This window comes from Desmodus rotundus, chromosome 7 (genome assembly GCF_022682495.2).
Source record: "Desmodus rotundus isolate HL8 chromosome 7, HLdesRot8A.1, whole genome shotgun sequence".
In the NCBI taxonomy this organism is placed as follows: Eukaryota; Metazoa; Chordata; class Mammalia; order Chiroptera; family Phyllostomidae; genus Desmodus; species Desmodus rotundus.
The window spans coordinates 81,272,501-81,290,126 of record NC_071393.1 but is presented as its reverse complement, the minus strand read 5'-3'; the positions used below and the strand labels follow the sequence as shown (position 1 = coordinate 81,290,126).

At 42.4% G+C, this 17,626-nt stretch overlaps 1 protein-coding gene across 2 annotated transcripts in view; it reads left to right on the top strand.

Annotated features, from left to right (window-relative positions):
- Nucleotides 1-17,626, top strand: part of SHC4 (SHC adaptor protein 4) — a 104,901-nt gene that overhangs the window by 34,735 nt on the left and 52,540 nt on the right. For both annotated transcript variants that reach the window (XM_045201870.3, XM_024568225.3), the window contains exon 3: nt 16,123-16,186. In XM_045201870.3, coding sequence (XP_045057805.2) covers nt 16,123-16,186 — 64 coding nt within the window. The remainder of the gene's footprint in view (nt 1-16,122; nt 16,187-17,626) is intronic.

The following is a 17,626-nucleotide window of genomic DNA, read 5'->3' as shown; positions in this document are numbered from 1 at the left end:
GACGCCAGTAAAGGTAGTGTTCTAAGGTCAAGGTTTATGACCTTTATCAACTAGTGAGAACAAATATGGAGGGGGGCCCCCAAAAAAACCCCAGAATTATCTCCTGGAGAGCAGGCCCTTGTAATACCGGCTTCTCCAGCTATGTGAGTGTTCTAGGAACCTGTCTGTATCAGTGTACCAGTTGGCGCTGTTGTGAGAGGCTGTGTTTGGCTTCAGTGAATGTTTTTTGAAGACTCTGTCAATGTATCTGCCCATTCCTTGGTGGGTGATTTATGAGCGCACCTGCCCACACTGTGCTGAGTGCTCAGCAGTGTTTGACCAAACAGCATGACCCTCACACCCCACCCTCCCTGTTCACCTGGTTTTGCCTTGAGTGACATTTTTTTTGTCACTCAAAAAAGGCATCTTTTTTGTCACCCTGGATTAAAAAAGTCCTCAAAGGGAAAAGTTTTGCCAGTGTGGCAAAGGTGAAACAAAAAAATGGCAGAAGCATGAAAAAGCATCAAAACTGATGAGTTCAAAAACTGTTTTGAGCAGTGGAAAAATGTCTCGATAAGTGTATTGCCTCAAATGGAGAGTACTTTGAAGGTGACTGAAGTTTAACATGTAAGGATAAATACACAATTTTTATAATAAATTCCTGTTTGGGGGGTCTCCCCCCTCACACAATAAAACATAACAGTCAAACACTCCTGGGCAAACCCTGGTGTCACTGGACGTACTTCCTTTTGCATGAGAGTAGAAGTCAGGAGGCCCTTCCTGGAGGTTTTGGGGTGTGTGTGTGTGTGTGTGTGTGTACAATAACCACCTTTCCTAGCTTCATGTTCTACTGCTCCTCAGTTCCTCACCATCCGTTTAGGACTGGGATCTCACTTCTCACATATCTGAGATGAAATAGTCAATTAAAGTCCTTTTAGAAGACTTCAAAGATCTAGTAGCAAAAAAAATTTCCAAGCGATTGAGAAGAGTTCTGAGAGCATGACGGAGTCAGGTGAAGAAAGAGAGGGCATGAAAGTCAACAGTCCCTTGTCCTCAGTCATTCAGCACGCCTTTCACATACAGGTAGGTGCACAGTTACTATGTGAATGGGTAGGTCTAAGGCCAAGAGTATAGTTCCTAAAGCAACCCATAGAGTGTGAAAAATATTTGCAAATCATATATATGATCAAGGATTAGTATCCAGAATATGTAAGGAATTATTACAACTCAACAACAAAAACAAAAACCCTATTAAAAATTGAGCAAAGGACTTGTATGGACATTTCTCTAAAGAAGACATACAGATGGGCAATCTGCACATTATAAGATGCTCAGCATCACTAATCATCAGGGAAATGCAAATCAAAACCACAATGAGATAGGATTTCACCCTCATTAGAATGGCTATTAAAAAAAAAAGAAACAGAAATTAACAAATGTTTGAGGATGTGGAGAAGTTGGGAACTCTTGTGCATTACTGGTGGTCATGGAAAATGGTGTAGCCGTGCTGGAAAACAGTATGGGAGGAAATCTGAAAAAATTAAAAATAGAATTACCATATGATCCAGAAATTCTGCTTCTGGGTATACACCTAAGGGAATTGAAAGCAGGAACTTGAGCAGATATTTGTATACCTATGTTCGTACAATAGAAGCATTATTCATTAACAGCCATAGATGGAAACAGCCCGAGTACTGATTGACGAATGAATGCATAAATACAATGTGGTGGACACACGTGCACTGGGATATTAATTAGCCTTAAAAGAGGAAATTCTGCCAATTGCGACATGAGTGAAACTGTAGGGTATTACACTAAGTGAAGTAAGCCACACAATGCATGGTATTACTGATATGTGGAATCTAAAAAAAAACTCTGGACAAGAAAACAATAAAGTTTAACTCATAGCAACAGAGAGTTGCATAGCAGTGGCCAGGGCTGAGGGTGGGAGGAAATGGGGAGACGTTGGTAAAGGGCACAACTTTCGGTTACATGATGATGGATGTCTGAGGAGCTAGTGTGGAGCATGGTGACTGTGGGTGATGGTTTGTGTTGTATAATGGAAAGTTGCTAAGATGCTAAATCTGAAGTGTTTTCACACACAAAAATGGTAAAAAGGTGATGGTGTTAATTAGCCTGACTTGTGGGAATTTTTTCATAATGTGTATGTACATCAAGTCATCACCTCGTACACTTTAAATATTTTTCAGTTTTATTTGTCAAGTATTCCTCAGTAAAGCTGGGGAAAAGGGGGAGGAATCCTGACACCTGCTACAGCGTGGATGAACCTTGTTGTCGTAGTCCGTTTGTGCCGCTACAACAAAACACCACAGACTGGGAGGCTTACAAGCAGCACAATTTATTTCTCACAGCTCTGGAAGCTGGAACGTCTGTGACCCAGCTGCCCTTGCCCCAGCTGCATGGGTCCGGCCGTGCTCATGGTGCAGAGGGGCTGAGGAGTTCCGTCTTATGAGTGCACTAGTCTCATTCATGAGCTCCTAAAGACCCACCTACTAATACCTTTTGGGGTTAGGATTTCAACATACAAATTTTGGGAAGACTCAAACATTCAGACCATGGCAAACCTTGAGAGTAGCTTACACCAAAAGGGGGATTTCTTGAAAGGATATTGGGGCAGCTCATGGGACCTAGGAGCAGTAAAGGATCCCATGGAAGGACAGGGGTCTGGGCTCCCTGAGGCCTCAGCAACCAGAGTGTAGAGACTCCCCATCTCTGGTCCTCTCAGCTCCAAATATCAAATGATCAGGTAAACTGGTGATTGGGGTCTAATCCTGGATCAGTCATCTTTGGCCAGGGCAGAATTGCACTGTGGCAATATAATAATTCCCTAAGTTATGTCCTAGGAAGGAGACTGGCTGAGGGAGAAGGAGGCGGAGTAGAGGAAAAAGCAGGAGGAGAAAGAAGCTTGTCAAGTGGAGGTAGTAGATGCAGTTCAAAATGGATTTCTACCTCAAAGGGAAATGAAGACATTAGATCGATTTCTTTGAACAAGAGAGAGATGGAGAGCGGGAGGGGAGAGATATTGGGACTGGGACTATTTAAGTCATCCCCAAAATGGTCCACTAAAATTTAAAGTTGGCAAAGTTGTTAATCAAATGTCTCATTTTATTATAGCTAGTGCATTAATTTTCGAACATAATTCAATGGAGCTGTATTTTTATGTGGTGAAGAACACTTTGAGACTACATGGGTAGGTATTGTATTTGTTTATGCTCTTTTTCTAGGACTTAGGGCATTGTTTTAATATTTTAGTTATTTATAGAGGTTTGTAAAATGGTTATTATTTTTTGTCCCATGACAGACTGTTTACAGTTTCTGTATTTTATTTGCCAAAAAGCCATTGGTCAGGAATGAAATTCCCAATTATAGCATCTTTTCCATGGAAAATATGATCTACTTTATGGAGCGGTTTCTAAAAATATGTTGCAACTAAAACCAGGGCCTGCCACTTCATCCATATGATGTATAAAAACTCACAGATGTGTAGATATTATCACACATATTCACTACAGACACACATTCTCAAATAGATGGTGCACATACATATATTCACTGACCCGAGTGAAATTGTTAGCTGTCTGTCCCTGTGCAAGTATGGATGGTAGTGAATGGCCTCAAGTGTTTGAGGAGAAACAAATTAATTCAGCGCTTAAAATGCATGAATGTTAGAGTCTATGCATTTTTGGGAGACCTCATCATTTTCAGATCTGCCTGCAGAATGAAATAGCTTTATCCAGTGATTCCCCTCACCTCCCCCACCACCCCCAACCCCAGGCCTTCTTTACAACATGTAGAGCCAGATGAGAATGCATTCAAGTATCTCTCTCCCTTTCGTGGTCTATTTTGGCTTCCTTTGGGAAGTACTGAATATTGTAGCACACCAAGCAGTCTCAGTTGTACTCTGCAAACGTTCCCCAGGAGCAGGAGAGTGGGTTTCTAATTTTGATTTTGATGGACACAGTGCTCACCTTCTGGTCTGAATCATTTTACAGTGCAAGTAGAATAGGCCTTTGGAACCATTGTTCTGGAAACGCTCGTGCTGCAGTTGCATGGGAGCCTCCTGAGGAAGCTCAGAGAGTGCCCCAGAGTGTCTCTGGCCGCGAAGGGATTGGGTCCCCTGTGGTTTGTTTCAACGGAGCAATCCTGAGGGCTCCATCACGCATCGTCTTTGGGCTTGAAGGTTCCCTGGTCCGTGCGCCTAGTCCATGGTCTGGCAGTTGTCAGAGCCACAGTCCCGGGGGCATAGCTGGGTTAATAAGTATTTACTAACAGAGAGGCTTCAGGGCTTCTCACAGATATTGACATGTCCCTGGGGGTCTTGAAGGCCCCATGGTCACTGCTGGTAGTCAGAGAAAAGAACTAGACAATCTATAAACATGGAATCTGGTATCCTTAACTAGGCCAAATTCCAGAATGCGGAGCTCTTACACAATTGGGTCAGGTCCCTGGTTCCATGATAGACTGTCTGGCACATAGGTACCATGTGTATATATTACTGAACAAAGGACTAACATTAAATTTACTGAAGATACTCATTTTGGTTCAGAGAGCCTTGGGGGCCCAAGGAGATGATTCAGATGAAGAGTGGGATTTCTCAATCCACATAGAACTGACTAAACTTTCACTACTTTCTAGTTCAGGTACTCAAACATGATTTTCAGTTATGAGCAAAAAGTGTATAGACCAGTTTATTATTAATTAATAGCTACTATCATCAGCATCGTCATCATCACAGAAGTTAACATTTATAAAATAGATGTTCCTATTAAACCTATTGTGCCCACGAGGATACTGAGACATTGCAGAACTCACCAAGGTCACCTAGCAAGTTAATACATGGTGGAGCCAGAAATCATATCTGTCTGACTCTTGTGTATTATGCCTCAATCAGAATGAGAATATTAAGGAACAAAACTCAGGGAAATGCCGAAAGCCAGAAGAGACAGAATAAGGAAACATTCAATCCTCAGTTAGGAAATTGGCCGGAATCAAGAAGTCAGATTCCTAGTTTGTGAGTTCCCTCTGGGAGACTTTTCATACAGATGATCAGAAATCTGTAGGAGTGGATTCTTTCAGTGTCCTTTTCTGATCCCTGCTGAGGAAAAAAAGAGATTGTGTCAGAGGGTGGTTCTCAAATTTTGGCATGCAAGAGAATCAGTCAGTCACCTGGAGGGCTTGTTAAAGTGGAATGCTGGGCCACACTCCCAGTTTTTGATTCAAGAATTTGCATGTCTGACAAGTTCCCAGGTGTTGCCACACTTTGAGGCCCCAGGTGTAAGGGATGCCTACCCTGTGGTTTCCAAATGAGGTCCCCAGCTGAACCAGAAATCATATGGAAACCCCTAGTTCTGAAAGGTGATTCCCCAGAAAATCCCAAACAGCATGAGATTTTTATTTTGTTTTCGAGAGGATAAGGGTAAAGCCTAGGGAATCCCAGAGCAGTGAGTTTTAATTTTGCTATATATGTATATGTATATGTATATGTATATGTATATGTATATGTAGCCAGAAAAATCAGGATACAGTTTTTTGGGGGAAGAGCGAGCTAGATGGAAGGCACTCAATATTCATCAAAGGCTAATCTCAGCCTGAGAGCATCTTAGATAAAAAGAGAGCTTTGCAGCCAAAGAAAAATACAAGACAGTTGGTGCGTGTCTTCACCTGTGTTCACCTGCCACGCGGACGTTTCATTTCCTGCTGGTATTCTCCTTAGCAAAACTGGGAAAGGCCTGATGGAGGAATGCTCAGCTCTGACCCCTTTAATTCAACATGAGTTGTGTCTTGTGAGCGCTGCACCTACTCTAGGAAAATGTATATGTTCACATATGTTTGCACAGTAAGAAGGTGGATCTTTTTCATCCAGATCATCTGAACCACTTATGAAATTTCTCTGCAAAAGATTTTTACACTGTCATCTGTGACAACACAGATCCTTAAAAAGAAAGTTTTGATCATAAACTTGCCTGCTGAAGTTGAACTACAAAAAAAAAAAACCATCCCAAAAAGGAAAGGTGTCCTTTAATTAAGCATATGTGCCAATGTAGAGTAGCATAATTCTGGCAGCCGCTCATTAGCGGGAGTTAGGCTGGACCTAGAAACAGACTTTAGATGGAGAGTTAAATGCAAAAAGTTTACTGGGAGGGCTCTCAAGATCCCGAGGGGGTGAGGGGTGCAATATTTGGCAGGGGGCAGGTTGAATGGTGATGCCGACTCAACAAAGGCTTCAGCAGATCTGTGGGAAACAGACCAGGCCTTAAAACCCCATATTGACTTGTCACTGGTTGCCTGCTGCCTCTGGGAAGGGAACATATCTGTAGGCAAGGTAACTGCCTCAAAGAGAGGGCACTTTCTGGGAACTCAGCCATGAGCTACTAGCACTGAACACTCCAACAGCTGGGAATGAGGACTTCCCTTCTGAAGGGAAGTGCGGGTCATATAGGAGGACAAGGATCGTACGTATTTTCATGCCATAGAGCTGTCTAAACATTTACGTTTTGGAACACACGACATGTCCAAGGAAGTCTGCTACGTGCCATGGGTTATCTAAAGGAAATCAGATAGGCTTGTACTAACCATTATTATTTGCATGACAGACAGAGTTGTACCCCTTGTACAGCACATTATCTGTAGCATTCCAGTTATAACACGTAAGAATACTCTGCTGGGTATGAGGCATTGTAAAAAGCGGGTTAGACGAAGTTATTATTTTTTTTACTTTTTTATTGAATACTAGGGTGGCATTGGTTAATAAAATTATAGAGGTTTCTGGTGTACAATTCTGTAATACATCATCTGTATGTTGTTTACCACCCAAAGTGAAGTCTCCTTCCATCATCGTTAATCCCCACTTTACTCTCTTCTGCCTCCCCTACCCCTAGACCCAGTTTTTAGGCAGAAATTACAAGGTAAAGCAATGATAACGGCTAGCATTTACAGAGGCCTTGTTTAAAGCACTATTATTATTCCTACTTTATATATTAAAGAAATGGAGACACAAAGAGTTTCAAAAACTTGCTCAAGGTCGCAGAGTTGATAAGAAACAGCTAGATTTTTAGCGATGGCTGTTTGATGGCAGAGCCACTTAACCAGCTTTTCTGCTCTCTGTTATCCTAGAGGAGTCACAGATGAATCAAAGCCCCTGACTCCTTTCCTTTCGTCACTTACCGCAATTTTGCACTCTGTTGATTTTGTATTTCCCCAAGCACTTTGCACTGGGTCATGCACATCGTGTCACTTCATGAAGCTTAGGTGATATTTTCAAAAAAGAATTTTAGTTCCCCCCTCTCTCCCTCCACTGCATGCTGGTAGGAGAGAAAAAAGCAAGGAAGATAATAACTTACAGTTTGTAGAAGGAGTTCCATAATCCTTCTATTTACATGGTAGAAGACTCATCTCTTATAAAATGTAGCTTCCTGTACCAAGGAACTGAACAAAACCAAGTCCAAAAGACATACAAATAATCTTCATCTGTAAAGATTAAAAGGTTGTATTCTAACAGGTTTTCTGCCATGCACAAGCTAACAGCAGACTGACCCCAAAGCCTCTTACATTCATTTCTCATTTTTCCAGAAGAAGGGCCGGCGAGCCACAACCTGCCAGCCAAGTCCAGCCTGCTGCCTGATTTTTGGTTTTGCCACCTTTTTAGCCGAGAATGGGTTGTGACATTTTTTAATTGTTGGGGAAAAAATCAAAAGGAGAATATTTTGTGAATGTGGCAATTATATGAAATTCAAATGTCAGTATCTGTGTTATTGGCACACAAGTACGCCCCTTGGTTTATCTATTGTTTGTGGCTGCTTTTGGAACTACCACTGCAGAGTTGAGTAGTTGCCACGGAGACTGTGTGGCTCACAAAGCCTAACATTTTTACTATCTAGCCCTTTACAACAAAGGCTTGTCGAGTGCTGTTATTGAGTGGTTCGCAGCCTTAGCTCCTTTGGAAGCAGTTGAGGAAGCTTTTAGAACTCCCAGTCCCCAAGCCCCACCCTGTACCAGTGAAGTCAGTGTATTCAGAGATGAGACCCAGTCTTCAGGATTTGTTAAATCTCCTCCATGTTTCCCCAATGTCCAGCCAGGGTCCAGAGCCACTGCCTAGGGCATAAGTGCATTTTGAGGAGCAGATGGACTAGGCCTCTCACCATCCAGGCTGCCAGATGGGACAGAAAATGCAGGTCACTCATCACGACCTGTGTGTGCCAGGGTGGGGGGGTGATGTGAGCAAAGAGGTTCAAGACCTCCAGATGGTCATCTCCCCAGTGAGGAGATGGCAGGGATGAAGGGAACCAAGGGAAGAGGAAAGGATGGATTGTACCAAATATGTATTCCAGCGTACTGAGTGACAAAGTTGAAGACAGATTTTTGCCCACATGGAACATCATCCAATGTGCGGGGGTTTGGGGGCCTTCCTCCCTTACCGTAGCCACTAGAAACAGGTGACCTAATTCTTTAGCACCCACTAATGCAACCGTCTGGCCGGAGCTGTAGAGCGCAGCACCAGGCCTGCTGGGCAATGAGTCCAAGTAGACTCATTTTCTACTCAGCTGTGTGGTCCATGAACTGATCAGCTTCAGCGTCACCTGGGAGGCTTGTTAGACGGCAGATTCCTAGGCCCCGACCCAGATGTATAGAATTAGAATCTGTAGACTCAATCCCAAGAATCTGCATTTTAACCAGCATCCCAATTTCAATTGAGAACTTTAATGCTCGATCACCAGTTACCTAACTGGTTACACCAGTGAATGCCTAGCTGGTGTGCGGGCTGCAGCTGTCCTACCATTGTTTTGTGCAGTGGACACAGCTGGGTAGGCCGGTTACTGATTCCTTCCCGAGGTGCACATGCACATTCAAAAATGATGGGAGAACCAAGATGGCGGCGTAGGTGGACACACTGCACCTCCTCACACAACCAGAGCTGACAGAGAGTCGAAAGGCAAGGAAGTCTGACACCAAGGGGATAGAAAATAAGCGTTCATCCAGACCGGTAGGAGGGGCTGAGATGGGCACCGGGCAGAGAGGACTCACGTGGCCATGGCGGGACTGAGACTGGCGGAGTGTGGGACAAACGGGGCAGGCAGTCCGACCACTGGCAGACCCCGTGGCCCCACTTTTGCGCACAGATAGGCCGGACAAATGGTGGGGAGCGAAGCGGACCATGCGACCCAGGGCTCCAGCTCGGGGAAATAAAGCCTCAGACCTCTGATTGAAGACGCCCGTGGGGGTTGGGGCGGCAGGGGGAGAGACTCCCAGCCTCACAGGAGAGGTCGTTGGAGAGACCCACAGGGGCCTAGGGTGTGCACAAGCCCACCCACTCGGGAACCAGCACCAGGGGGGCCCAGTTTGATTGTGGGTGGCAGAGTGAAATATTGAAGCCTGGTGAAGAGTGGAGCGGGCGCCATTGCTCCCTCTTGGCCCCTCCCCCACGTACAGCAGCACAGTGCAGTGACCAGCGTTACCCTGCCCCGGGGAACACCTAAGGCTCCGCCCCTTAAAGTAACAGACACGCCAAGACAAAAAAAAAAAAAAAAAAAGGCCCAAATGACAGAACACTTCAAAGCTCCAGAAAAAATACAACTAAGAGAGGAAGAGATAGCCAACCTATCGCATGCACAGTTCAAAACACTGGTTATGAAGACGCTCACAGAATTGGTTGAATTTGTTCGAAAACCAGATGAAAAAATGAAGCCTACGCTAAGAGAAACAAAGGAAAATGTACAGGGAACCAATAGTGATGCGAAGGAAACTGGGACTCAAATCAACGGTGTGGACCAGAAGGAAGAAAGAAACATCCAACCAGAAAAGAACGAAGAAACAAGAATTCAGAAATAATGAGGAGAGGCTTAGGAACCTCCAGGACATCTTGAAACGTTCCAACATCCGAATTATAGGGGTGCCAGAAGGAGAAGAGGAAGAACAAAAAATTGAAAACTTATTTGAACAAATAATGAAGGAGAACTTCCCCAGTCTGGCAAAGGAAATAGACTTCCAGGAAGTCCAGGAAGCTCAGAGAGTCCCAAAGAAGCTGGACCCAAGGAGGAACACACCAAGGCACATCATAATTACATTCCCCAAGATTAAATAGAAGGAGAGAATCTTAGAAGCAGCAAGTGAAAAGGAGACAGTTATCTACAAAGGACTTCCCATAAGACTGTCAGCTGATTTCTCAAAAGAGACCTTACAGGCAAGAAGGGACTGGCAAGAAGTATTCCAAGTCATGAAAGGCAAGGACCTACATCCAAGATTACTCTATCCAGCAAAGGTATCATTTAGAATGGAAGGGAAGATAAAGTGCTTCTCAGATAAGGTCAAGTTAAAGAAGTTCATCATCACCAAGCCCTTATTATATGAAATGTTAAAGGGAGTTACCTAAGACAAAGAAGATCAAAAATAGGAACAGTAAAAATGACAGCAAACTCACAGTTATTAACAACCACACCTAAAACCAAAACAAAAGCAAACTAAGCAAACAACTAGAACAGGAACAGAACCACAGAAATGGAGATCACATGAAGGGTTATCATCAGGGGAGTGGGAGGGGGAGAGGGGGGAAAGGTACAGAGAATAAGTAGCATAGATGATAGGTGGAAAATAGACAGGGGGAGGGTAAGAATAGTGTAGGAAATGTAGAAGCCAAAGAACTTATAAGTATGACCCATGGACATGAACTATAGGGGAGGAATGTGGTGGGGGGGGCAGGATGGAGTGGAGTGGGGGGGGAATGGGACAACTAATAGCATAATCAATAAATATATTAAAAAAACAAAAGAAAAAGATGGAATTATCAAATAAAATCGTGTGTGTGTATATATGCCGAAAGGCCCTTAAGTTTCTTTTTAAACAATGGTGGAAGTTGAGTGGTACGGTAAGTCAGTAATTCATTTCACTGACTTCTGCCTTCCTCAGTATTATACCTCCATGGCAAACTGTTTTAAATATCCAAATGGCTCCAATCTTTCTTTTTTGACGATAGGCCTAATTTTTGTAAGTCAATCAACATCATTTGTAGTGAAATGTGGTGAATACAGTGAGTGACTAACTTGGATCAGTTTTCTTTTTTAAAAAATGAGCTTTGACTTTTAAGTGACCACACTAAATGATTAATACACTCTCCAGCTCCAAAAGATGTACTTTCATAATATTTGAATATTTTATCTAAAACAGAGTAGTTTTAGAAAAATACAGTTTATCTTAAGGTAAAGGAGAAGAGTCTTTTGGGTTTACAAATTCCAGTGTGTTTCATATGAAATCAACCCCATTTCTCTGGCGTCATTTTCATAGGGCTTAAATATTTTGAAGGTGTGTAAGCCATCAGTTTGCGGTTACAGGTTTTTGCATTTTGAAATATGTGATTCTATTACAGGAAATCGTTGTGAGGATAGGAGAAAATCACTTTGTTTCTGTTCACTAAGGGGAGACTTGTGGGGGAGGTGCCATGGGAGGGGCAGGATGGTCTTTTTGCTTCGTTTAGAGTGCAATTGATGGGTCAACATTTGCAGCAGAGCCAAAGCGCAGAATGGCGGAGTGGACAGAGCAACCTGTGTTTTGTGGTTGCTGGAGCAGGGTAGAATTGCCAATGTGCTTTAGAGTCAGATTTTAAATATGATTCACGTTGAATGGAGTGATGCGGTAAGTCAGTGTGAGAATAGATGCTGTGGGCAGTACTGAAGGGTTTTATTTGACCACCCTGGGGCCCAAGTGCCCCTTTCTAAAATGAAAGGATGTATTTTGTGGGCCAAGTCTACCCTCCTAGAGTGCCTGGGCGATGCCCTTGATAGCAGCACAAAGGGAGTTTGAAGCTTTCCATTTTCAGCTGTTCTCTGGGCATTGACTGCATTCATTGTGTGCTTATCGCCATGGAGGCCGGCTCCTGCTCTAAAGTGTCCTGTCTGAGGGCTAGCACAAGTTCTGGGACGACTTTAATTTCACCAAGCTGAATGAAATTGAACACATAGATCGCTGCGCCTTGATGTTCTAAAGGCAAAGATTTTAAAAAGGTACTAGTTTCCCTAGAACAATCAGAACAACATAATACCACACTGATGTGTAGTCTGAATTACAAGTCCCTTCATTTATCAATATGAAGGCTCTTTGAGACCTTCAAGTGACAATTGTCCCTTCCATATTGGTCACTGATTTCTTTTAAGGATTCACATTGGAGATGATAAGGAAGGGAAAGTCCCTTGGGAAATACAGGTAAAATTGGAAAAATTCAGGCTTTGTTTGCCTAACTTTTTTTGACTTTTGTTTTAGAAAGGCTGTGGCTGTGATTTAAATTTATTCTCATTTCTGTTGGCCTAGACAAAACTGAAACCGCTCCTTCCCTGTGTGTGTGTGTGTGTGTGTGTGTGTGTGTGTGTGGTGGGAGGCGGAGAGAGCTGCCTGTAACCACTCCAGTGGGCCATTTGCCTGGTTTCATGTTACACATTTTCTGGCTTTCCTATTTACTGAAGAAGTGCATTTTGACATTCACTAGAAACAATTTGTCCCACAGCCCCTCCCCCCAGTAAATGCTCCACTTTGTCTCGGATTGTGATATTGCCTTCCAAACTTAAAAATAAAGGGGAGGGGGCGGTTAGGCAACATTGCTTCCACAGGAGCTTAACTGTTTAAGGGTTAAAAACACAGAAAAATTGTAACTTCAGTACTGTAGCGGCCGTGGGTTGATGAAGAAAAGTGGCTTTGTTTGCATGATTAGTTTGGACTCTGTTAAGACAGACAAAATATCTTTTTTTGGTCTTATGGCGTAGGCAGGGTTTTATATGCTTAAAAGCAAATCTTCAATTGCATTCTCATTCTCTTACATCAGCCCACTTCTCCCCTCCCTGCTCATGTGGCAAAACAATAAACAAAGTGGCCACTGTTGGTGCCGTGGGCGTTCCTCCTGCTTTCCCTCTAGCACAGGCTCCCAGGGTGGAAATCTGTAGCTGTTTAAACTCCAAAAGTTCTGCTCCTCTAAGGGAAGATGTTTGCTGAAGGTTTGCTAGCTGGAGAATATCTCAGGGCAGGTCAGCTACGAAAAGGGGTTATGCAGAAATGCAGGCTGCTTGGGCAGCTGAGGGTGGCGGGGGCACCCCCAGTCCTGTGAGAAATCCCTGCGTGGGGTTCTCTGTTTTCTTTTTCCTCAGCATTTGTAAAGTCAGTGCTTTAGGTCAGAGCGGGTAGCTGAAACTTCAGAAAAGCATTAAAAGTACTATTTGTTCTTGAAAATATTACAGTTAATCTCTTGGTCCTGGTCTCAGGGGAAGAAAAGATCTTTGTAAAGAAAGGCAACAAAATTCAGGAATGTATCTGTCTTCCTCGGCTGGAGTTTCAGGAGGTGTGTTAACACTGATATCAGCAAAGAAAGCAGAATTTGAGAAGTTATTTTAAAGCAGTGGTTCTTAACCAGGGATCTGTGGATTCCCAAGAGGCCCACAGATGGTTTTCTGGGGGTGATGGGGGGCAGGGTAGGCCCTCTAATTGAAAAGTTTGTAGGGACAGGCCTTTTACTGGAGAGAGTGTGCGACTCTCTTCAGAGTCTCAAATTAATAATTACTTTTTGATATTTTTTCTTTGTTCATTGTGGTAAAATACACATAACATAAAATTTACCATCTTAACACATTTGTAAGTGTCTATTCAGTGCTATTAAATTCTTATTGTTCTGCAGCCATCATTACCATCCAACCCCATCTTCTCTTTATCTTACAAAACTGAAAGCCCGAACCCATTAAACAGTAATTCCCAATCCGTCCCTCTCCCCGGACCCCTGGCGACCACCAGTCTTCTCTCTATCTTTATGGTTTCAACCACTCCACATACCTCCTATAAGTGGGACCATGTACTGTTTGTCTTTTTGTGACAGGCTTTTTTCACTTAACATGGTGTCCTCAAGGTTTATCCACGTTGCATGTTGCAGAATTGTCCTTCCTTTTTAAGGCTGAATAATATTCCACTGCACGTATGTATAGTACCGCAATTTGCTTATCCATTCATCTACACATTGACGCTTGGGCCGCTTCTACGTTTTAGCTGCTGTGAATAGTACGGTCAGGAACATGGTGTACAATATAACCACTTTTTAAAACCAAGTTCATAAGCACAAGTTTCCTCTTTTTTTCTTCTGAGCAAAGTGTCTGTCAAGAGAATTTGAGTTACAACTGCAGAGGTGAGTAGTTGCAACAAGTAAACTCTTAAAACATTTCCTGTCTCGTCCTTTACTGAAGAAGTTTTCAGACTCCAGTTAGCCCTTATACACTCTTGTTCTACCTCACTTTGTGCTCTAGCACGTCACAGAGGACTTGTATGAGTTCCCCTCATATTGTGATCATTTATGTTTTGGCATCTTTGCACAGAATCTCCCTTCTGTGCAGAATTCCCAACACCACTTTGCCAGGCAGGTCCATCCTCCCAAACTCTCGAGAGCTCCTCATGCTATAAAGCACCCACTTTAATTCAAATTCACAACTTTACTTTTTCTTAGAGCATATTGACTGTTGGTATGAGAATAAAAAAAACCCAACAATGTCTGGGAAGGCACTCTGTAAAACCGCAGGGTACTATATAAAAAGTAACAACTTCTAATAATAACTATTATTATACTTAGCAGCATCAATGCTCACCTTTGTTTCTACTTTTATTGCGAACCATTTACAAGGAGCCTTTTAGACCAAACCGTGCCAGTAGACCAGTAGGCTTTCATGGCATAAAGGGCCCGATAATACCATTCTTATAAATACCTCTTTATTAAATACCAAAAACATAGTGGGGTGCCTGCACTAGTTATTTTGGTACTACCAGAGCCCAATCTGGATCAGTTATATATGCCTCATCAATTATTGATTAATCATTAAGATGACTGAAAACATTAACCAACCAAACAAAACAGCCCAACCTTCTATATTACCCTTCTATTTGACTACAGAGGCAAAGTTTGGAATTCTAGAGAAACAAAAAATATGAAATCCCAAGAAAATATGCTAAACCAAAAAGTCATTCTAGCTTTTGGTTGCAGATAATTTTGAAAAAAGCTGACAAGATAATACCTTGAGAAAAGTTTCATTTATCCAGAAAAAAAAAAGAATTGGAACTAAAACATACGTTATAAATCAGAATGATGCCTAGAATTTTGGGGAATTCTGCTAATCTCTGTCTGTCTCTGTCTCTCTCTCTCTCTCTCCTCTGACTGCTCCTCTCTTCTAAAACATCTCATAGAAAATATTTCCATGCAATAAAAAATATACATAAAACATGGTGTGTGTGTTCATCTAGTTTGCCAATTTAAACAGTGATCTCTAGGGGATCTGGAAAAGAGCTTAGAGATTTCCATTTGCTTTGTGAAAAGTTTAAGATGTGTACTGAAAGACCCAAGACGAGGATTCGTGTTACGCGAGTGGAAGCTCAGGTGGCTGTGAATGCTGGGTCCCAGAGACAAAAGCTCTTAGTTCTAACTGCATTTCTGGAGAGGAGGGCGCCAGCTTGTTCGCCACTTCCATTAAGGAACGACTACTTGTTTTAGTGGTGCCTTTCTCTCAGGAAGTCCAATATATAGTAAGGCAGAAAAACAAGCAAAGGAGGAAATTTGTTATTGATTTTTTCTTCTGTGAAATTACATGAAAGCTGAATGGCTTGTTGTAGTGATTTAGTCAATAAGGCTCCGTTTGAGACCACCTAGAAGTTCACTTCTCTCCCTATCCTTTCAAACTTCCTCTAGAGTCACGTTCTTTTATATTTAATTGTCTTTGGTGCTGAGATACTATGAAGCTTCTTATTCAAACGCCACAGAGAGGATTATGCTAAAGGTTTGCAAGATATTCCCAAACAAATTCTGCCCCTTTTTGTTTAAAAATCAACAACACTAAAAACCAAACCTGAAAATACAAGGGAAAAAAAAAGATGAAGGTGAATGGTGGAACTGCTTCTTATAAAGCAGTTTTTCAGTATTAGGGTGTTGCTGGGTTTTCTTGGGTTTGAACTGCAGAAGTACTAAGCATGATATTTTCTCCTATGCGGGCGGGGGAAGGTTGTTTACTTCAGATTCACCATTATATGTGTGTACATTTTATCCATAATGCTTGCTAACATTTATTGAACATTTACTACATGATAGGTAGCATGCTAAGTGTTTATATGGTTTTTGTTCCATAGGGAAGCAATAAGTCGCCTGTGTGAAGCTGTCCCTGGGGCAAATGGAGCCATAAAAAAGCGAAAGGTAAATATTGGTGTGGTTTTCTTGTTTTATATTTTCCCAACTATGGGAAAGATGGTATCAAGATAGTTGTTAGTCCGTTCCACCACATGACTTAAGTCCAGAATGGCCTTTTTTAGTTGGCATGATATTAGAGATGCAACTCAAAGTCGCACTCGTCCCCAGAATTCTTCCAACTTGCCTGACACTGTCTTAAATGGCGGTGCCTCGAGTGGCAGCGGAGGAAGCACCTGGGTTTCGAGTTAGAAAACCTGGTCCTTTGAACGTGGTCTCTCCTCTCTCTGAGGCTCCGTTCTTGTTCCTGTAGTTGCATTGTTGAACCAGATGACCAGTTTGGTCCCTTCCAATTTGGATATTACATAATGTGTGTATTCTGCATTTTAACATTTTAGACTTGTTCAATTCCTTGGCCTATTTTCAAATGGCAACATGGGTGCTGGTAGAGGTGAGATAATAACATACACGTAGAAGGAGCTTTTCATGATGGAAGAGCACAAGTTTGATGTTAGATAGACTTACATTTAAATCCTGCCTCTGCCTCCTTCTTTTAAAGAACAACAATTCAATCAAGTAAAGGTGAAGATCAAATTGGCTTTATGGAGTGATTCATGAGTCGGGCAGTATCCCATCTGATAAATAGAGAGGTACTCTGAGAAGCTGTACAATTTAGAAGGCTTTTATAGGCAGATGCTGTGCTGGACGAGAAAGTTATTAGCAAAAAAAGACCAAAAAGAAAGTACTGTTTTAGGCAAGGTTACCTTCCACTAGGGAAAAGCGGGGGTCTTATCTGGCAGAGCCTCAGTTTCCTCTTCAGGATGCTGAGGGCCCATGTGAGAGATTACCTCATTGGTACTGACCAGAACATTCCAGATTGACAGATTAAGATTGTATTCCCGGAGAAGTCTGAAACTGCAGTTAGGTGAGGCATGAAGTTTAGGTTCAGTGTCGTGGGCTTTAGCACAAGTGACTCCATTTGGGGCCTGTGGTTTTTCTCTTTTAACACTACTAACTCACTGTGTGATGTGGACAAGTCACTTCATCACTTTACCCTTTGGGTCCTTGGTTTCCTTATCTGTAAAATGGGAGAAAATGGCACTTACTTTATAGAGTTGTGTAAGAATAAAATAAAATGATATTTACAGAGTACCTAACACAGTGTCTGACACATTTTAGACTTTTAACAACAATGGTAATTAGAATTATTGTTATTAAGCTCTTAAACCTAGAATGTTTAGTTGCTTTGAAAAGTCCAAAAGGGATGTAAAGGCTCTTAAGATAACTATATAAGTCATAGAAATGTGAACTGTTTAAGAGGGAAAGAATTTCTAGGTATTTTCCAGTCTACCCTTCTCATTTTGCCAGCTTCTAAGCTGTGGTTCCGAGAAGGATTTGCCTTGTGTCATAGGACGAAGAAGATCAGGGCATGCTGTAGAAGCCAGGTCT